This window comes from Pygoscelis adeliae, unplaced genomic scaffold, assembly GCF_000699105.1.
Source record: "Pygoscelis adeliae isolate BGI_AS28 unplaced genomic scaffold, ASM69910v1 Scaffold105, whole genome shotgun sequence".
NCBI classification, from domain to species: Eukaryota; Metazoa; Chordata; class Aves; order Sphenisciformes; family Spheniscidae; genus Pygoscelis; species Pygoscelis adeliae.
The window spans coordinates 1,611,671-1,634,251 of NW_008824807.1; the positions used below are offsets into that span (position 1 = coordinate 1,611,671).

The 22,581-nt window shown below is 36.9% G+C and overlaps 1 protein-coding gene across 1 annotated transcript in view; it reads left to right on the plus strand.

Annotated features, from left to right (window-relative positions):
* Positions 1 to 22,581, plus strand: part of ESR1 (estrogen receptor 1) — a 171,884-nt gene that overhangs the window by 100,878 nt on the left and 48,425 nt on the right. The window contains exon 6 of the mRNA XM_009324146.1: positions 16,168 to 16,503. Coding sequence (XP_009322421.1) covers positions 16,168 to 16,503 — 336 coding nt within the window. The remainder of the gene's footprint in view (positions 1 to 16,167; positions 16,504 to 22,581) is intronic.

Genomic DNA, 22,581 nt, shown 5'->3' on the forward strand with positions numbered 1-22,581 from the left:
GTGTTTTTAGATGGAAGAGTTCTTTTGTAACATAGTTTTGGATTGATCATGATACCTGCCTTTCTCCTCTATGTTACAGTACCTTATGTTTGTCAAAAGCAGACAGAAGTTAGCTATTTTTAATCCTTTTGAAAAAGCCAAGCTCCTAGGAATTAAGAATATTTAAGAACAGGAAATCATAAAGTTTCATATCTGCGCTTAAAGCAGAAAAAAACCTTGTTGTAGCCTACTAAAAAAATTCAGATTGCTTTTATTAATGAATAGTAATCACTAGCTTTATTAAAACCTATTTCTATAGGAAAATTTAGCAAACTCGTAAGCGCTCAGAAGAGAGAGGATTAGAACCCATGTTTTATGTGTGAAAGGAGCTAATTGTTAAATTACAGGTTGGTTCTCCCTTTCTCTGGCACACCTAATGCTTACTTATTCCACAAAAAGTCTGGGGCAAGAGAGAGGAGTAGCTCATCACGTTTATCCTTCCCACAACAAAGGATTGTTTATAAGTCTGGTCTGTGTGGTCAAGGTAGGCCAAGCCTGGGAATCTTGGGAGAAAAGGTAAAGAGGAAAGAGTAAAGGAAAACTAGTCAGTTGTTGCTGTGCTTTGAGGTTGAATCTGCATTTTTCTCAACTCAAGGATTAGGCAAGAACTGAGACTGATTTTGTTAATCTCAGTTTTGGGATGCAAGCAGGACGAAGGTGTCAAATCTCTTCTTAGTTCTAACACTTAAGACAGTAGCTGATTTTTTTCATAAGATTTAGTTTATGGATCTAGAGGTTTTTTGTTTCTGTCTTAACATCCTGGTGTATATGGCTAGAACTCTTAAAAGCAAAATGTATATAATTAGTATCACAGCTATGGTCTGGAGAAGTTAAAGTTTCAAATAAGGCAAACTAAAATCAGAACATCTCATACATAAATTTGCCGTGCAGCTTTAGCTTTGACCCTTGTACATATGGCAGATCTTAGTTAAGACATATCATTATGTTTTATGTTGATGATATTACATCTTTCATTTGGCACGCTTCCATCCATTTATACTCATATGTATTTAATTAATGATCCACTGTACCAGTTTGATGTTTTTCATATCTCTTCTCTAAGATACATGGTGTAATAGGTTTTTCACTGTTCCATACATAATTGTTTCAATCACATAAAAATTGCACAGAATTCTCAACTAGCATTCTGTAGATTGAAGAAGCCCCCCAAAAGACTGTAATTTTGTCCAAATTTTGTTTCTAATATAGATGTTCTGGAATTTTTATTTCATACAGTGACCCTCACTTGAGTAAAGTCCTGTGGATGTCATCCTTTCCTTTTACAATGCTGTAAGATTTCTATAGTCCCTACAGCAACTGGCAGTTCAAAAATAGTCACTGTTGTGGTTTTTTGGTTGGGTTTTTTTTTTTAAATTAAGCTCGCAATTTACAAACAAGGAGATCAGGTGCATAAATTCTGCCTGCTCCTATAGGACCACTAATATTGCACTGAAGTCCATCACTGGTTCATAGGCGAGAATTTAAGAATATTTATATTATGAAGTCTGGGAAAAATTTCTCGAGGTCCCTCAGTTGCAGGTTAGAAATCTGGCATGCCTGCAGATGAAGTATTCAAGACAGGTAAAGTTAATGTAGGATGAAGTAAAGCATTCAAGGTTCTGCTGGAGTCGTTACCGATCCTGTATTGTCCACGTAGCTGTGGGAGACAGAAGTCCCTTTCTTTAGGTAGTACTTGGTAAGTGTCACATTTCTCCCAGATGAAGATAAAGTTAAGTGAATATTCTTGGTATGCCATCTGGTTAACTTTTAAAGTGTTAACTTTTAAATGTTTAAAAATATTTTTGGTTGTTTTTTTGTTTTCTCTGAGGAGATCTCTTAAGCTTTTCTCTTTTAATAGATCTCTTATAATAACACTTTTTTTCAACATACTTGAATCACATAGTGCTGTGGTTAACTCAAGGTCCACAATTTTCTCTAATAATTCATAGATCTCTTGATTGAATCTTTTAATTTAAATAATCTCCTTTTATTCATATTGAAGGATTTGCTTTGTTTAAAGGCATTAATTCTATCATACATTTAAAAATATCTCACTTCTATATCTATCTCCACAATTTGCTTATGATGATATACCTTTTAGACATAGTGGAAAACAGCTGTAAGCTTTCTTTTGTCTAAATGTAATCTCAGTTTTCCCTCTGCACTGAATTAGCTGAGGTTTCTTAATAAATTGTCAAAGCTGCTAACTTGTGACTTTTATCTATCATTTAACTTATGAGAAATAGCTGATATTAATTATTGAGTTTCAGTAAATATGGGGGAAGCTAGATAAAATCTTGATTAAATGTCTCTGGTTAATTTTAAACATAGGTTATAAGCTATGGTTGCTGAGGTTTTTCTCACAGAAAGTCACCTAATGCAGCATAAAAAAAATTCATATATATAATTTTTAATAGAGTGGACACAACTGAAATATGTTTTTGGGGCTTCATTCAGAAAAATTGCAGGCTTCAAGTGGCTCTTGAGCTATGCTGTAGGAACATTTATTTATGAGTTTCTGTGGAAATTTTGTCATTTTTTTCATCCCGCTGTTCTTTCATCTTTTAAAAACTTCTTTCAGTACTGAAGAGTTATTTTCTTTCTCTCCTCTTATGTTTGCAAGTGTTTCTTTCTGCATCTGTTACTGTGCTGCTTTGAGAGGCAATTAGACTGCCAGAATCTCTGCTGATGTAGTCAGCACCTGAGGCAGAATTTATAGCTGTTATATTTTGTCCAAATGCTTCACTCTCTCTTTCTGAATAAGCAGAAAGACCTTAAAATTATATGTTATTATTTAGTCTGTGCACCCCTGTTTGTACGTGAGGATAAAGTGTTCACATGGAATAAGCTCCTTGTCACGTCCCTCTTTCTTCTGGATGGGTAGCAGGGAAGAGTAGCCTTGTTTTTGATTATGATCCACTGATGCTTTCTTGAAGATGATTGTTTCTGTTCTGGTTTGGAGAAGTATATTCCAAATTACTATTTCACGTGATGGGGGGGTCCCAGCTTCCAAATGGAGTTTTTACAGCAGTTGCCATCCTGAAGCTCCAACTGTACATATGGTCCAGGTAACCTCTGCTCCAATACAGATCTAGTTTTCCATTTCTTCATTCTTTTAATAGCTTTCTGATGACGTGGCTCCAAAGGACCTCATTCCCTGAAATCAAAAGCACCTTATTTTTATTGTTATTTATTAATTAAGTATTTTTATAGTGTGGTAAATGAATGGGGATTTCTAGTTATTAGCATGCTACATCCTTCCCCTCCTTTCATGTGTGTGTGACAAGGCAGTGCTCTGTGGGATAAGAGGAACAGAGTATTAGTGGAATCAGTGGCTATGGCAAAATTTGCCATAACGTTAAATGCTAGATCCTTAATGAAAAATCAGTTATTTGCCTGGCAGTCCTTTTTTAGCCACCCTGAGACCTACATAATTCTGTCAATTGTCGAATGCTGATGGCTTCCCAACCTCAAGTTGTATGAAATGTGCCTATCAAGGATTTGAGTGCTCATGTGCTAGGTCCAGATGGTGATCATGTATATGACCAGGGGTATTTACTGTCTTTGAACAGCCCAATATTTCATCTTGTAGAGAGAAGATTCTGAGTGTTGTTTCTTGTGATAATGAAATTACAGCATTACAGCACATTTGAAGCCTACATCCTTCAGTGTTGCCCTCACAAAGTATCTGAGAACCCTTCAGAGATTACTGCGGTACAGCCCAGGGAATAAAAGTCTGTGTTTGCCGTAACAGTGTGCTATAACCACATGCCAGGTGCCTGTAGAAACATTCATTAACTTCTAGAGATTGGAGACTGGAGACTTTCAGTTTTTCTCTTATATTCTCTTGGAATAGTTACCCACCTGTAACCACATGGGCACTCAGTCTGGTTCAGTGTGACAATCTTGCTGAAGTTTAAGACAAATTTTTACAGGGAAAATAAAAAACCATTTGGCAAATTTGCCATCCCCTCAGAGAAGAACCTTGCTGATTTTTTTCTTTAAATGGAGAGAGCTATGCTTCCTTGCTGAATGCTATATTTGTTCATGCTAAAAGGCTAGAGAGTTATTAAAATAATTCTCAAAACCAGAGGTTAATCGATGTCTAATGCAACCACTGGAAGGGGTCCAGACTTTCTAGTTTTCCATGTAATTATCTTTTAATGAAATATTGTATTAAAAATAGAAATTAGTGAATGGAGGAAAATGGATTAACAACGTGAAACTGTTTTGGTTTGTCTGAGGAGAACCTTTATGATATTTATTAGACATACTGTTCTCTACTCAGACAAATAACTGTGTAGGTGGGGCCTGATAAATGTATGAGGAAATGTACATTTTTAAGATGTAATTGATGGGCTGAAAGCATGTACTCAAGCAGCATTTGAAGCAAAGTTTTGTGAGTTTAGAACAGCCTCTTGGAAAAGAAGATGGAATTGAAACCAGACTTTTTAGTGAAATGTTTCTTTTTCCCCTTTGTACACATGCAAAGTGGATTGTTGCCATTGAATTATCCCAAAATATAATATTCCACTGTTCTGCCCCAAAATAAGAAAGAGAGATCATTGTTGTGAGCACTTTTGCCAAAAATACTTTCTCTTCCTATTCCACTTCACAGAATGATCTGGACTTGAAGGAACTGCAGGAGGTGTCTTGTTGGGGCACCTCCTCAAAGCAGGTTCAACACTGAATTTAGCCAAGGTTGTTCAAGACCTTTTACAGTCAGGTGGAAATGGGACAACCTGTCATATGCTTATTTATATTCTATATCTAGCTATGTAAAAAAAAATTAATACTGCAGAATTTTTGATGTTTTACTCTTGAACACTTGACTGAGATTGTAAAGCTAATTATTTCTGTGTATTTGTTTACATTTGCTTTTTGGCCTTTACACACTTAAAAATTCCTAATTAGGAATTATTTTAGTTGTGATATTACTTGGGAATAGATACAGCAATGAGACAGTCCCCATTTAAATTGCTGATTAATTTTAAATGAAGTCTAGCATCCTTGCTGTGTCTCCACCTCTGTCTGCCACTTGTTCATACTACAGGTACCTCAGGGTGTCACTGTGCATTCACTGGTTTTGAGCAAGACTGTGCAGGTCAGAACAGCTGGTGTCTTCTCCTTGCTGAGCTTGAGAAATTCCTAGAGTACTAGAGCTTCTGGTTCTTCACTTGGTTAGGCATTTACAGTTCAATTCTAGCACTATCAGTACTGATATATCAGGCCAAATAGCTTCAATACCCTAATTAATTTATCTAATTTCTAAAATGTAGCAGTTACAATTTCTTGCTGTCTTTGAGAATTGTAGTAATGGACTCATACTCCTAAAACTACTTGGCTTTTCCAAATCATGGTTGACGTATGGTTCCTGTAAAGGCTTTATTGTGACCCCAGAAATTTCTATGGCTTCACTGTAAATATTGCCTAGAAATGGGGCTGTTGCCATAATTACAGTAGCCAAAACTTAGTATAATTTGTGCAGGAGTGTCAGCACTGAAAGGGATTCAGCTGAATGATGGATTAATTGAACTTCTCTTGTTTCTCTTCTACATGTCCTCTGACGCTCTTTAAAACATGCACTATGAATGTCAAAGATTGAATGCCAAAATACAGATTAGGATGAATCATGTCTTACACCTTCATCTGTAATTAGTAGACCATTGGTTCTCAAACTGTCATTAGAGACCCCAAATTACATTTGCCTGCTTGTTGACAGCATTTTTATGATCTGCATTGTAGCTGATAGAAATACTGGGGCACTGTGATATGTAATGTGACTTGATCACTGAGCAAACCAGTGGCAGAGCTAGGAGTTGAACCAGCGTATCTGAATGCGAGCCCTGGGCCCTGCATCCCCCCGCTGTGGCTTCTCTCTCCCTCTCTCTCTTTTAATAGAAGGTAGTCCTGATTATAGAGGAGAAAAAAGCCACAGTTTGGAAAAGGATGAGAGACATTTTTTGGAAGAAACCTACCCACATAAACAGACATACAGCATTCATCAACCACTCAGGAGTAGAAAAAATTGCAACATCCAGGTGCATAGACCAAACTCAAATCTGTTATTTATACTACTGAGTGTCTAGATATCCTTGTCAGAAACCAGGCTATTAAGCACTGTCACTTGAGGCAGGCCTGTTCAAGAGTAAACATTAAATTCTGATTAATTTTTTCAGAAGATTTCAGACAATGTTTCTCATTTAAGGTAATTGTCAACCCCCTGGGTTTTCAGCACAATTTACATTTCTGTTTGATTTTCTAAAAGAGAAATGGATATGAAATAAAGGGGCTGATTGTCTGAATCATATTCAAAAGAAGTAATTTATTAAGCCTATAATATTTGAATTTAGAAAGTGGTGTTACTTTCCTGTGACCAAATAATTTATTTATGTAGAAAGAACCAAGCGGAAAAGCTCTCAAAATCTCAAAGCTCTCAAAATCACCTTGGAAGGACCATCATGCTGAGATACATTACAATATTAAGACCTACATTGTAGTCATAGCTTCAGCAATCTCCATCTGTTATAAATCTATCAAGAATGTAATTATATTCCTGACCTCTACTTATGTACAGCAGCTACAGTGACCTTATGTTTTAGAGGAAGCTGTAGGATTTTATTTTATTTCCAATGAAGCATTAAAAGACTATTGAATTCAGCGGAGGTGTGCCTAATGAGGTCTATCTGCATGTAAGAGGTCATTAGGAGGCAGCTATCTTGCTTGCATCCACCTTTTAGACTCTAAAGCCAGCTGTGCTTAGATGACACTCAGGTTTGTGCCCATAAGGGAACTGTTGGCTTGTTCACACTGTTTTCCTTTTGCAATCACTTACTTTTGCCAACGGTAGCAATGACACCAAAGCGAGTCTGGACTGAGTCCCAGAGCTCTTCTCCAGCAGTTTAGGAAATCCCTCCTGTATTAGGACATTTGAGAGAGGCTTTTGGATTTCTAGCCTCTTCAACTCTCACATCAGTTTCAGAAAGGTTGCCCTACTCCTCATATAAAGGGTTTCTGGCATAGAAAAATCTGGTTTCTTCCTTTGTGAACACTGGTGTAAAGGATTCGTGTGGCTTCTCTGCCATGGCCTGTTCTTCTCTGCACGCTCCTTTAATACTCTGATCATCAACTGGGCTACAGACTTTCTGGCCTTCTGAAGGATGCCTTCTTATTTATAATCTCTTTTACTTACCACATCCATTTAGTCTTTTATTCTCAAGAAGGGTTTGTTTTACAAAGCACCAGATATTCCTTCTCTCTGGCAATTTTCAACATAATTCTGATGAGGTAGATCAGTCTTGAAGAGTAACAAAATTGTTTAGAAGAGAAGGTGTTTCCAAGCACTTTTGACTCCTTTGACAAACTGACAAAATTATAGGCTGTTAATGCTGCAAGGCTGTGCGTGTATATAGAAGTGTCAAATGTCTCTTATCATCTGGGGTCTGCTGACGAGGAGCAGAACTGTGGACAAAGAGCCTCAGGTTCAAAGGTTGCTCCAGACTGGGAGGTTAGCTGGTAAACCATTTACCGATCACTGTTTCCAAAACCAGTCATAGATCCCTCTTTTTGTTGTCCTCTTAGAAAAAAACAAAAGTCATTCCTTTTCATTCCTGCCATGACTTTTTTTTCCCCTCAGAGTGTGGCCACAAACTGTTGATTGCCACAGGGGGTTTCAGCACTGTTCCCATGCCATCCTCACACTCGCTATCCCCACTCTGACTTTTTTCCTCCCATTTATTTATGAGAAAAATGTCTTAATTTTGTAATCCTGTTTAACCTAGATGTTGCAGCCTTTTCCTGTGCATAGCGCTGTCCTTTCCCATAATGTTTCCACCAGCCCTGTTCTGAACCTGTTCCTCCTAGGAGCCGCAGCAGCTGTGTTGCTGAAATGGAAAGGAAGCAGTAAAAGGAAAAAATCTGCATTACCAGGAAGCCATGAATAGAGAAGAAAATCTTCAAAGCTAAAAACTCATTTCTGAGCAAACAGTTTTTAAGTAGGAGCTTCTTCCCCAGGTTAAAAGTTACTTATTTTGCAGAATAGTTCCAGTAAGACATGAAACAACGCTGATACAAATGAAAAGCTATTGCTTACATGGTTGCTGCCTGGAAACTGAACTCTGGTTCTCCAATTCTGGCACTTAGCTTGCCTTTATGTTTTGACTTGTCAAGTTTCCAAATCTACTTTGTTTCCACTAGCTTAAATGCTTGAAATGCCATCCGAATGTCTGTCAAGTATAAAGTGGAGGTTAATTTGTAGAGCACTGACTATTGCAAGGATTTGCAGAGTGCTGCCCATGTACCATTAGTGGTACAGCTCAAAGTTATGTGCCAATGACTTTTGAGCAGTAATTGCATTCTTGTGCCCATGGCTGGGGCAGTGGCTGATGACGTTATCACCATCTGAGTGAACTGAGTGAGGGAACTGTAGATGACGAGGCACTGGTAGTAATGGAAAGATAGTGAATAGTAGTGAAACATTTTCCATGTCATTTATGGGGTTTCTAAGCAGTTAGGGGACAAAAAAAAAAAAAAAAAAAAAGCCAAGTATTGTGATAGAGGTTACTTTTGTCTATGGTTTGAAATATTCTGACTAATTAATATTTAGTCCAATAGCATGCTGCTTCTCTGATGGTACTTTGTTAAAAAGGGGGCACAGGATTTAACGCTTCATGGATTTGTTATTTCCCTGGACTTCCCCTCTAAACCTGATGCCTTCTGGTAACCTAAGGAAGTAGAGAATCTAAAATGCAGTTGGAGTGAATATAAGTTTTCCTTGCAGCAGTAGAAAACTACTGTGCCGTTAGTCAAATTGTGACTATATGTAAACACTAATATTAAAACCATCTTCTGTTACTTTGTTAAAAAGCCTTTCTATTGTCACTGAATCACAATGTGGAAGCCAAGACTGTATCTATAGATAACCCGTTGTTTGCATGCATCAGGGCTAGCACCTGCTAAAAAAAGAAAACTTTTTGTGTGCCTAAAGTTTTGAATGGAAATGTTTGTTAAGTAATACACACATGCATACCAACATGAGATGGGTAAGGTTTACCAGTGTGACTGAGGTGTTGCTTTTAGTTTTCTTGCTTGCTCACTGTGTGATTTTAAGTCTTTGTACATTGATTTTAACATTTTGGGTTTTTGAGAAATTAAAACCAATATGAATAAAAGAGCCCTGAGATCTTCAGGTGAAAGATGTTAAAATGTGTTCTAATAACAAACTACCTGAGATCTCACAGCTTTACCACGGTTACAACCTATGACCAGTTACATTTTTTTCTACTCATATGATGTTTGTGATGATATATGTTATGACAACTACAGAAACTACTAAAAGCAGAATTTTATTGTAGATCAATGAAAAATGATATGAATTTTACTGTAGATCATATTAAAAAAAAAGCCCCATATAAAAAAATACACCCCTAATCTGTGTTTCTATAAAGAGAGACAAGTGGCTAGTTCTTTCTGTCAAGGCATTTCCCATGAAAGGAGGTAAGGATTAGAAAGTTATTCTTTTAGTACTTTAAAAATCTGTAGCGCCATATAAACTCAGCAAGTGCAAGGAAAGGATGTGGTTAAAATTTTTGGAGGGAAAAGACACATGGATATACTGACTGCTCTATCCTAAAGCAAGTCTTTTACGAAGATAGACTTATTTGTTTCATTGCATAAAAAGAAAATATAATACCATGTCTTCCTTCTGAAACAAGAAAGATGCACCGGAAAAAACAGATATTAGCAATTAACCTGAATGGAGTACCTCACCTCTGCAAGTGATGAAAAATTATGCAGGCAGCGATTAGAGTTACTTCCCAATCCAGTAATTATGTCCTGGTTATTAAATATATCCTAGAAGCATTAATGAATCCCATTCCCCACATCAGTTCAGTTGTCTTCCCCCCTTCAGATCTCTAGCAATTCTCTTTCTAGCTGTTTCAGTTTTCTTTCTATATGTTCTGCTTTTCCTGTGAATTCTTAGGTGTTACAGCTCCATCTTCCACAGCTACAAGGAGAAGCGGCAGAGCAGTTCCATGAAAGCTGAGTGCTAAAATAACAAAGAGTAGCAAAGAAAAGTTTGTCTTCTTCCCCTCATTCTCCTGCAAATATCAGCTCCTGAGGTGGAGTGAGAGCTCTCACCAGTCATCTTTCTTTTCCCAAATATTCCCTCAGGAGGCAAACCAAAATCTTACTTAATTATACACGTAGAAAGCATACGTAATAACAGGTAAAATTCTTTGTTTACAAAATGTGAAATAAAACCTCTGATTTCCAATAGACTTTATATAGCAGTTTGTAGGATAAAATACTGTCTCTTCCCACTGTATGGACCTGGAATTCTGAAGTCAAATGTACCACCACTTCTGGTTGCGCAGCATGTGCTTCCTACACCCATCTTGGAGAGATTGCTGTGCTTTTGCACGTTTATTGACAGAGAGTTAAAAAAAGAAATTGCTTCAGAAGTGAATATATTTTTATCGTCCGGCTACACAATGATAATGAACTTCTAGCTATCTTGAAAGAAGGTGGTGATTTTAAATTATCTTAGTTTCATGTTGCTGTAAGGTTCTTCTAAGACAAACAGCATTGGACTAAGCCAGTTTTACTGAATGGGATATTCTGAGAAAAATACCGCAGCTTCCACATCCTTATCACTTATCACAAGGCAGGAGATATTGTTCCTGCCTAAATTCACAATTTGTGTAATTGCATTCTGCCCACTTACATCTTTCTATAAAATAAAATACTTAATGTCCTCTCCCAAACTAGAACAGTGTTGTCAGGTGACTTGTGTGTGTCACACAGTGACAGGTACAATTAAATTGATGGAAAATCAATTTCTGGGTATGATATGTGCAGTCATGTTGTATATTGATAAAGTATATTAATGGTTGATTAAAGTTGTAAAATGAAATTCTCAAATGTTGGAAAATGCAGAAATTATCGGTGTGACCTAAATTGAACCACCTTATGGTATGATCTTATTAGTATCCTTTGCTCTCCAGAAAATTGGAAAACTTTGTTTCTGTTGCCACTGTTAAATATGTATCATGATACTAGTAACCAATTTTGCAGATTGTTTGCAAGGTGAAGCACAGAGATGTATTTGAAACAAAAAGAAAGTCCAAAGCTTTTTAGGTTGTGGACATGGCTCAGGGCTGACGTCTCACCTTTTCTGAGGTGATCCAGGAGATCATAGATCAAGGAGAGTTTGTGTTCGTGAGGCTGGGCTCCACATGTAAAGTGCCTGGAGCCTTCTCAGTGATTGATGCCCACTGATACAGATAGTCAAAAAATGATTTGCTGAAAATCTGTATACTAAAACGCAGTTAGAGGACTAGACCTCTGTAGACTTTTGGGGTAGGTTTCATTCCAAAAATATTGGGCAATGGGGTTTTTTTTCTGCATCTGCAGGTAAATAAGATAAGGTTAAACATGCAATTCACCTGAGAGTTTTAACCTTCAAAGAAAGGTAGGATTTGTAGAAAATAACCTTATCGTAGTTTTTGCTTGCAGCTATTGGAAAGCTGTTCAGGACTCCAGCAAAACTGAAATGGAGCATGAAGAGATGGGTTAATAAATAGGCTGCAAGTGAATAGGCTTTACAATGACAGGGAGATGCAGTCTCCGTATTAATACCCACCCCTCGTGTGAACAAGCAGAGTGAAGGTTGTGCATATGGGGGAAAGAGAAGATGAAGGTCTTTTGCATTTTTTGTATCACATTAACAAAAATAGCACAATAAGTATTCCAGATAGCAGGTGGGTGTTGCAAACAAGACAAAAAGCAATAGCTGTTGTGTTTAGGATTTCCAGAATAGTGAACAATAGGAAGGACATAAAAATATCTTGGCTGTTTCAGTTTTACCAAATAACCAGGTTTTTTTCAGCCTTAGTGCCAAGAAAAGTTTATTGGGTTTTATCAAATCTGTTCCTATTTTTTGCAAACAATAACCATTCTTTACTTGACAAATATTCCTACAAAATTTCTAATAATAAAGAAATTGAAGGATATTTTATAAAGCAGTTCATAGGAAATATATTTAAGTAGAATAGAATTTGAGATTATACATATATCTTTAAGTCTAAAATGCATACTTCTATGCTTCACACAGAGCAAAGCAAATTTTATTCTATTTGTTCTCCTCCTCTTCTTCCTCTAAACACTCTTGAATATTTTATATAATACTGAAGATATAAAGGTGGAGTTTTGCTCTTAGCAGTAGGTAAGAAGAAGCTGGCTGTTGGATGGCTGAGATTCAATATTCATCCAATACATTCCTAATTCAGGACTTTTTTTTAGTAATCTGGAATTTATTTTTTGCTTTGTTTTAATCACATGTTAGAAAACACTAGTGAAGTGTTTCATTTGGCTAACATTGCCTCCGCAGTCCATATGCGATTTTATTGCTGATCAAGTTCTACTGACTGGTGTGTATAATTACTCAGCAGTTTTGAAACCTGCCTCCATACCTAAAAGGCTGACTGAATTTACATATGAAGCTTTATAAAACTGCCTTTGAACATCTTGGCTCCTGTAGCTTCAAAACTCAAGTGGAAATTGTTTTAGAGCTTTTGCAAGATACATAGTACTTCCATTTTTGGTAGAATATTGTTTTTCATAACATTTGGCAATTCAGGTTCCTTTATTGGCTGAACTGTGGAATCAAAATTAATGCATTCATATATTTAAAAAAACCTTACAGGATCATTGCGCTTTTGGCAATGAAATTGTAGCTTGATAGAGTTGTCTGTTTTGGAATTAGTGACTGTGCATCACTATTATCTCTTTTTAACAGAGATAAAATTTGATTAAGCTGAAGGAGATTTGGAGGCACTTGCATTTTTCAGAGAGATACTCACTCCTATTTGGTCCAAGAAAATGAATAATAAAATCACTATGTTGCTTGTCCATCTAGGGGTTAGGTGAAGAGTTAGTAGTAATTTCTATAAATCTCTGATGAGAATGATGCTTATAGAGATTCAAAGACCTTTCTGTCTTTGATCATAAAAGCTGCTGATGTGATGCAGAAGGAATGCATACTCTTACTGACCTTTTTTTTCAGATCCGGTCTCCACAAGATCCAGTGTAGGCTTACTGTGGGTGGTTGGTTTGTTGTTTTTTTTTAAATCCTGAAATAAAAATGTAAAAATAAATTTGTGTGGGGCATCTCCTCCAAACTGGTTACGTTCAACTTTGCTCAATGCACCACTTTTTTTCAAGGTGAAGAAAAGCCAGCGGGAAGCTTGCAGATGAAGTAAAAATGAAACTATTGTTCTTATTTAGGAACTAGTTGATCTGTAAGCAGCTAAATGTGCTTATATTTGCCACCTTCTCTCTGTTATGTCAAATTCTCATCACATCCTTGTTTTACTTAACAAGGCAGGCCTGGAATAAGTAAAAAGCAAACGCCCAAAAAATCCTTTCTGATCTTCCAATAATCTGTGCCATGGAAACTTAAGCCAAAGGTGCCCTATTTGTGTTTATTAACCCTTAATGGATTGTTTTCTCCCATCAAATTTGGCCTACAGCTTTCTAACATATACTGACCTCTAATTTATTCACACTTTCAGCTTTGTTTCTGCATGGTGTGAAAGAGAACCTCTTGTCTGTGCTGAACCTTGCATGGGGTAGTTTCATTTGATACTGTCTTGTATTAGAAGAGAAGCGTCAGTGTTTGTACCTTATTCATCTTCTTGCTACTCCTGATGTAGTCTTGTGTCTGGCTTGCAGGCCAAGCAGACCAGTCAATTCAGCTGTTTCTTGCACCAAACTTTGGATCATCTTACTTGTCTTTCTCTTATCCCTTTTTCATTTCTTTTATATCTCTTTTTAAAATGGGAAGAACAGAACTGCACACGGTGTTCATTGTAGTGTGCCTCATGAGTTAATAAAATCTGTGATTTATGAAGATGCGCTGTCCTCCCTTCCTCTCCTCATAATTTCTAGCCTTCTATTTACTTTCTAAACTAACTTATCTGATGTTTTTATAGTATTATTCTAACCCCAAGATCTTGTTTCTGAATTGTGTCAGTTCTGAGTCCATCTTTCTATGAGTATGTCGAACAGTACAGGCCCCAAGGATACTTTTAACTCTTCAGAAGGAAATTGCTAGATGAGCAGCTGTAGAATTTGGGATGTGAGAAAGTTAACAAATGCTTTAGTGTTTATGAACCATGTTTATGGTTTGGTTCACATGTTTATGTCTGCATGTTTCACAGGCCAATTTTAATTCAAAAACTTTACGTTGATATAAAGCATACAACAAAAATATCTGTTACAGATAGAGAGCATGCATGCTATTGAGTATTGCAATGAAGTAAGCTACCAACGAGAATAACTCTAGGATGACATTTTGCCAAAATAAGTCGTGCATTTTTTCTTAATAGCAAGAATCTCCCCCTCCTCTCCTAAATAGAAACAGTTTAGTCGTAGGGAAAATTGGTATTGCTGAATGAAAAAGGGGAGCAGCAGTGCACTTGAGACTTCTGGCTTACAAATAGTTTAATGAATGGGAAAATGTAGAGAAGTTAAGTAGTAGGAGTGATGAAAGATTTATTGAACTCACTTTATCTGGAAAGATTAATAGAATAGAATCAGGAGGCCTACTGGATTTTGAATGAATTAGATGTAAAGCGCTAAATCTTCAAGTACTAATTCAGTGAAAATATCACCATATTCAAAGAAAGAGGCAAACATATCTAAAGATCCTCTCTGTTCCTTTGACATTGGGAAAGGACACCTGTTGATATGATCCAACATTTATATGAAGGAATATTGGATGTGAGATGAAGATGTTGCTAACAAAGACCGGGAATCTAAAGGTTTAGATTTTTGTGGTGTGAAAAAAGCTGAGCAAAGATTTTTTCTCACTTCCCCACCCATCAGAAAGACCTGTATTGATCGCTTGCAAGTGTCAGCAGTTCTCAAAGCTAGTTTTTTGATTTTTTTTTTTTAAATTGTTCTCTCTCTTGTCTGTTTCTTGAATAGTTTGCCTCCACCTTCTCTATAGATGCTTCTTCATCTTTTGATTTTCAAACTGGGACTAATGCTGCTTTTCCATATTGCGTGAGAACTCCAGAATAAACCCCATCATAAGCTGCCTTCTCATAGCTCAATTCCTTGTGTGCTTTCCTTATTACTTGCTTGTCCCTCACCCCCATTTGATGATTGATTTAGGTTTTTAACTGAGCCTGAAAATGCCTGTGCCTCCTCCACTTAGAGCCAGACGTGATCTTCCCTTTATGGTTGGAGTCCACGTGGGCTTTATCATTATATTTTTCTTGTAAACTTTCCACAAAGGGAGACTTTGTTCCACTGGAAGGTCTTATGTTGTTGTTCTAATTGGTATAGCTGACTTGATAATATCCCAAGGTTCAGGGTTGTACAGTGCTAATAAGCACATTGCAGAAATGTGCAGTAATGACAAAGATGGTTTCTGTTGCAGTTATTACAGCCTTTTGACAGTAGGTTTCCCACATTAGATTCTGAGGTTGCAATTATCTTTCCTTTTCTTACTTCTGTTTATCTACCTATACGGCATTCTTTATTGCTGTATAAGCTCATCTTATAATGGGAACTTTTTTGCATGGTTTTTATGTAATTATGAAGATCACAGGCTCAGTAATAGTATGATGTTTAATTAAAATAATTGGTGAACTTGAGCAAAACTTTCTTCGCTAGTTTTTGAGAGCTACTTCTGTGATCCATCTGGCCCACCCAGATCATTAAGTTATCATTGATCATTTATAGAACAGTTGTCTGCTGGGGACTGGGACATACTTTGACGTTTGTGCTGCAAATAAATATTTATTTATTCCCAATTACTGACATCCTTTTGTGGGGCTAAGGCAGCTATACAGTGTCACTAGTCTAGAGTCCTGTGTAAGCCCAGCTGATCTGAATTTTAGGAAGGAGTGCACTATTCCTGACGCTATACTTTTTAAAATAGTTTTTCTCTCCAACTACTGATGTAAGATTCCATAAATAGGAAGAAATCTTCAGAAAATAAACCAAGAGCTAATGCTACCTGGGTCTATCAACAGCAGCTGCCGATTGGCTGAAGCCATGTGTATGCAATACATATGTTCAAGGTAAGGAGTTCATTATGTTTTTGTGTGTCTCCAGGAATCCGGAAAGACCGCAGAGGTGGGCGAATGATGAAACAAAAACGTCAAAGAGAGGAGCAGGATTCCAGGAACGGGGAGGCTTCTTCTACAGAGCTGCGAGCTCCCACCCTTTGGACAAGTCCACTGGTGGTTAAACATAACAAGAAGAACAGTCCAGCCCTGTCCCTGACGGCAGAACAGATGGTCAGTGCCTTGCTGGAAGCTGAGCCACCCATAGTTTATTCTGAATATGACCCGAACAGACCATTCAATGAAGCTTCTATGATGACCCTGTTGACCAACCTTGCAGACAGAGAATTAGTGCACATGATCAACTGGGCAAAGAGAGTTCCAGGTAAGGAAAAAAAGCCCCAGTGGACTATAAAAGCCTCTACATAACAAACCAATAGAAAAAAGACATACCGGTTTCCACACTACATGTTCTAATTTCATGCAAATTTTCCACTTAAGTATAAATACATGAAAAATCACAAATTTTATGTTATATTGGTTGATAAAAAACTATAGCACAATGTAAATGATTTTTGAAGAAAGATTTGTTTAAGAAAAGATATTTCCCCACACTATAGAAGTTGGACAGTTTTTTGATTGCAAATCCTTTTTTGGGGTAAAACCCAGCAAAATTAAAGGTAAAAACAGATTACTAAAAGCCAAATCTAATCAATTTGATCTAATCAAACTATGTTAATTATTTTGATTCCTTTTGAAAAAAGGATTACTCTCATGTCTGTAATGTAAGTCATAAATTCAGCATCACTACTGAGCCCATAAGTATTAGTATTATTTATTTATTTGCTGGTTTATCTTTTTGACCATAAATTACAGATCTTCCATGAGTTTTGGGTTTGAAAAAACAGAGCCAGAATAGCAATTTTTATATGAAAATGTTTTCCTACTGGAACTAGATGTCTTTATTACTTTGGTCCATCGTGGTTGCTGAGCTATGACTTCTCTTTTTCTGGAAGGGAATTACAGAATTGTGGGAAGTATGTAACATTTTTGGTTGAACGTATGTTACACATTCATGTGGTTTAATTAATTTATATCAATGAAATGAGAGAGTAGTTTTCTAATTAAAGTTCATCACCTTTTAAAATTTCAGTCTACAAGACTACTTTTCATAAGTTAACATTTAAATGTTTATTAGAAATTTATTGTACATGCTGTACTTTTAGCTTTGTAAAAATACTGGCATATATGGTAGTTTATACTTTATAATTCACTGGGATTCTGATCTCTTAAATTTTTACTGTAGCCATTTATTTCATTAAAATTATGTAGCTGCTTTATGAAGGGATGTTAGAGAACACTACCACAGCTCTCACTCACATAGTACATTACCTCAAGAGCATTACACCCGGGTTATGCCATTTTTCTGTTTTCCTTCATTTAAACTTGGCAAGACTCTTCCTGGTAAATCAATAACCCATAAAATCTGAGTCTTTTCCAGTCCTCATGGGTTCACATTTTACCACTTTTCACATGTCACTTTGTGGGCTCCAGGTATGATCAATGAGAACCTGTGTGTGTTTCATTTCTCATCGTATCTTATAAGAAATCACCTGAGAATTTTATTCTTGAGAAAGTCACAGTGGTTAAGGCCTGATCCGTAGCCTGTTCAAGTCAAGGGTGGGTTCTCCTGTTAATTTATGTATGCTTTGGATCATGCCTTCACAAAATGCTTTTGAAAAATGAACATAAGTCTATAGTGTTAAACCTATTCATTATCAAAACAGCTAAATTCAAATTACTTTTCTACTGATTTTAGAGATATAATTAGTCTAAGCCTGTTAAAAACCATTAATTTACATTCAACATGAGTATATCACATTCTAAATTCATTATGTTGTCCAACTGGAAACATTTGTCTTCTATGACATTTGATTTTGATAATGTAATTAATGAAAATGTGTTTTGATACAAAGCAACACTGTTAGGGAACTCAGATCTGTTTTTTATTCAGAAATCTCCCTAAAACTGCTTGTCACAAGATGATTACATCTGGTGAAGATCAAAAAACTGCCTGGTTTACCAAATATATCCTTTATTTCCTCAGCAAGCTTCTGAAATTGGAAAATCAAATGTATAAGGTTATCAACTATTTGTGTATATCCAATTTATATTTATATATATATTTAATGTGTCTGTTAATTGCCAAAATAGCTCCTAAGGAGAAACTAACTCAAATGACTCTATGTATATGCATTAATAAGTACTCTGACAGGTGAGGTTTGATATAAAACTGGTGAACTCTTGTTAAAAAAAAAACCCAAAATCCCTTCCCAGTCATAGTTTGATCTTTTAGGCACTGTACAAACAATCATACCGAAGGAAAGTCCTAAAGCAAGAGAGAGAGAATGTGAATAGTTTGGGGAATCTGAAAATGCTGGACACCTAGCTGGTTCTTGGTGTTGTGGCTTGGAGGACAGTGTGCATGACCAAAAGCAGAAATTAAAGTATTTTAGAAAGTTGATTTAAAACAATTCAGGCCCAATTGTTTACCTACCTCTGAAATTGGTAGGTAATTTTGGAGCTAGATGCTTAAATCTTTTTTTTTTTTTTAATCTCTCATTTGGTCCCTAGAAAAGGTTGAGTGTTATTAGTTGCTGATATTAAATCTTGGAAGTACTGATCACCTTTCAAAGATCTTTGCTCAGACTGTTTGCCTAAGTTTCCTTCTGCTGGAATGTGCTGGCAGTAAATGTACATTAAGAGAAGCGTGTCAGGCAATATAAGTCACATTTTCACCTCCACAGTATGTTGCCTTTGAATACTCCACTATTACTAGCAATTATGCAGTACTGCTTAATTAGAGAGGATTTTCATATGCTTTATGCATAAACAGAGGAACTGAATAACTTTTTTGTGTTAGGTGAAGTATTTTGTGCAACAGCATTGTGTGATTCCACTCAGTTATTTTCTCAGCTAATTTACTAAGGTTTCAAGCTTCGGAATCAAGGGTAAAAACATCTTTTTCTAAAAAGCGAATGTGCTTTTTACCAGTAGAAAAAAGCAGTTCCAGGAAACAGCCTCTCCTGTGCACAACTCTCGAGCCTTGGAAGCATTGCACAAGTTCATTTAGCTAAATGCAGGCACTTAGCTGACAGAAAGCAAGGAGCAAAGTCAATATGAGTGGCTGGGTTGAAAGCATATTTGTGGAGGAAGGAAGAAATTGATATTAACAGAGCAGAAATGCAATGAAGATACAGCTTACAAATAAGTGTAAGGACTTTCAGGGACATGTTTGGAGTTTATTTTGCTGTGTAGGCTTTAAAGAAGAGGGAATGTGTCAAAGCAACTAATAAAGACATTGTTTTGGTCAGCCAGTCTTTCTGATGATGTAAATAAGTGGGCGTGGAAGAAGAAACAGCTAATTAGAAGATGTGCTGGATAGAAATTAATCTATTCTACAAAAAGGATTAATGAAAATTAATTTATGATGGACTGTGTAGTATAATGTAGGCAGAGATCTGTTACAAAGACATGCCGAGGACAATCTCCAAAATGAGGTATCTTAGCAGACATGCCCTGATTGGGAAGGTGAGAACTGGTCTAAATCTCTATTGCAACTTGTTCAGCATTAGTTCAAACTTGCTTAAATTGACTCTGCAATCTTGGTGGTGTTAACAAATTGCTGGGGAAAAGAGAACTTGTGGCAGCTTCTTGTGCATAACCTTAAAAAATGATCTTCAATATTTAAGTATAACGTGATTGTTAACTGAGGTCATAACAGTTCTCCCATGACAATACAATTCATAATATGCCAAGTGCATAAAAGCTTGTTCTAATTTTCCTTTGAAACCTTGGCCACTGATACAAGTGGGTTTGCCAGATTACATGAACAAAAATCTTGTACAGTGTCCTATGACATATACAAAAAATTCAGGATGCCCCACAGGACTTGCTCTTTACATGGCCTAATGGGGATTTTGGCTTAAGTCCTCCCAGATGGCCTCTGTAAGACACCAGTGGTGCCTTCTGATTACCCCAGCCAGCTGGAATAGCAAGCAGCTGCACATAAGGCGGGTGCAAACAGATTGTGATGGGCTAGACTTTACGTACACGTGTAAATTGAGCCTTTTACCACTTAATTGGGACAAATCACTAAAAATCACATGTAGGCAAGGTACCAGCGTAGATGAACAAATGTTCTGCTCATTTCTGAGTCACTTATTCCTGAAAGATAGGGCTTTCTATTTTCTTCTTGGTTTACGTAACATCTTGGGGATATAGTACCGCCTTCAGTCTCATACAATGAGTTTTTTTAGTTTAGTGAGTTTTCTTCATGGTCTTTGATGTAATGAGCAAAACCATTACTTTGTTTTTCTGCAGAAATGCTGATATGTCAAAGGAATTAACTTACTGTATTTCATTACTCACTGTGTATATCATTTAATATCTATATTTGGAGTACTGTATTCTCTAAAGGAAGCTGGTATTTTCAATGTAATTGTCAATAATTTTTTTGTGCAGAAGCTCTTAGGATGGTAAGAGATATTATAAGCTTATACAGTGAGCTCATGGTAAAAAGTGTAGCTTTAAGGAAATTTTGTTGCGAGGGTGAAATCTTTGGCACTGCTGCTATAATCTTGTATAACTATTTACTACAAGTACAGTAGCTGTACAACTTAATAGCCCTAAAATGGTACGCTGGGCATACAAGCTTTGAAGTTTTGAGATGATTCACGGTGCTGTACTTATTTTATGGCTTCATGAACCGAGGAGATAAACATTTTGGCACTGATTTTTTTATTTCAAAGCCACAGAAGTTGCTATTTTCTTAAGATATTGTTTTCCTATTTGACCTTCTAAACTGCTCTGTTTGTTAAATTAGGAACAGTGTGTAAAGAGGCCAACAATAGCCACAATTTTACACTGCACTTCAGTGACACCAAACCTTGGAAAAAAAAAAGTCAGCTTGCAGTGGAAGGAAAGAAGTCTTATACAAGAGTAGTGTGTGTTAATAACCCTTTAGGTGCAGGACAGTTTTTAGAGCTTCTAAGTGTAGTGATCCTCCCGGCAATAATTTATACTTAGCTTAAAAAAAGCAATGGCTTGCAATTCCTGTATTAATTTTTAACAAACCTTCCAAAATATCTGCTTTATAGTTTCTTCTCATTTGACTAATGGGCTTGCTGTGGAGGTTTGTAAAATGTTATTAAAAAAACCACCCCTCTGCTTGTCTGTTTAATCTGTTGAAGTGATACTCTAACTGCTCCCCTGACTTCATAGGGGAAAAACAGAGGAAGCAAATAGATCTGTAAGCAAAAGAGAAATGATAACAAGCATCTGGATCTTGCTTTACGGCTGCTTTTTGCTAATTCAATTTCTGTGAAGTTTCAGTTTATTACCATGAATGTAAGAGATAAGAATCAATCCTTATAGTGGAATAAGGTAATCACTTACCATTTGAATTTGAACATCAGACTGAGAGGTATCATGCAATAGCATGATTATGCAGGGCAGCAGAATTAAAACTGTTGAGTATGAAATAAAAGCTTTCCATCCCTGTGTTTTCTTAGTCTGGGAAGCATCTTTAGTCTTTCATGTCTATATTGTGTAAAATCAAACAAACCCCCCTTTCCATCCTCCTCCCCCAGCTTCTGGGTGTTGTATGGGACAAACCCACTCTTGCCAGTAGCTTTTATTTTCATTATCTATACAAATATCTTTTAGTGCTTTTGAAGCACAATGAGGTGTATTTCCTCCTGTAGAGAAATGTAAATGAGAGAAAAGGATGAGACCATGTGACACGATGGTTTGCCTGTGAGAGACCAAGGGGAAGACGCTGATTCTGAAGCACAGGAAGAACGTCTGACAGAGTTATATACACCGGGAGCTTGTGTCAGACAGGGAAAAGCCAAAGCCGAGAAGGAACAGTACAGCAGAAGTGCTTGGAAAGGAACATAAACTTTGCTGCAGGTATCTATGGGAACAAAAATACAGGCAGTGCTTTCACTAGCTGAAGACAGGAAGAAAATGATAGCAGGAGAAAAAAGGATCAGGGTCTGAACAACAGCTGTGATACTGGAAATTTAAGAGGTATCCTAATGCAATGGTTTTCAAACTATAGGGAGTCCCTAGAGTTAGGGATATAGAAGGGGAGATAAATGCATCAGGACTAGGGTTAGCAAGCTGACCAGCATCAAGGAGACTCCACCTGGGAGAAAAAGTAGAGAGCACGTGCAAGAGGACCTGAGGAAGAAGATACTGTGAATCAGTCAGATGAGCCAACAGTAAGTTCAGCAGCTCAGTCCTGGGCCTCTTACTCATTCCTAGGGCTCCTGCTGGAGGACAGTAATTTGTTCAGGGGCTCTTTGAAGCGGAAGGGTCTGGTTGTTGCCTGTTCCCCCTGCCACAGGAAGAGCCTTGGAGTGTTGTCTACTCCCTGTCCCTGTCCCATTTCTTCTTC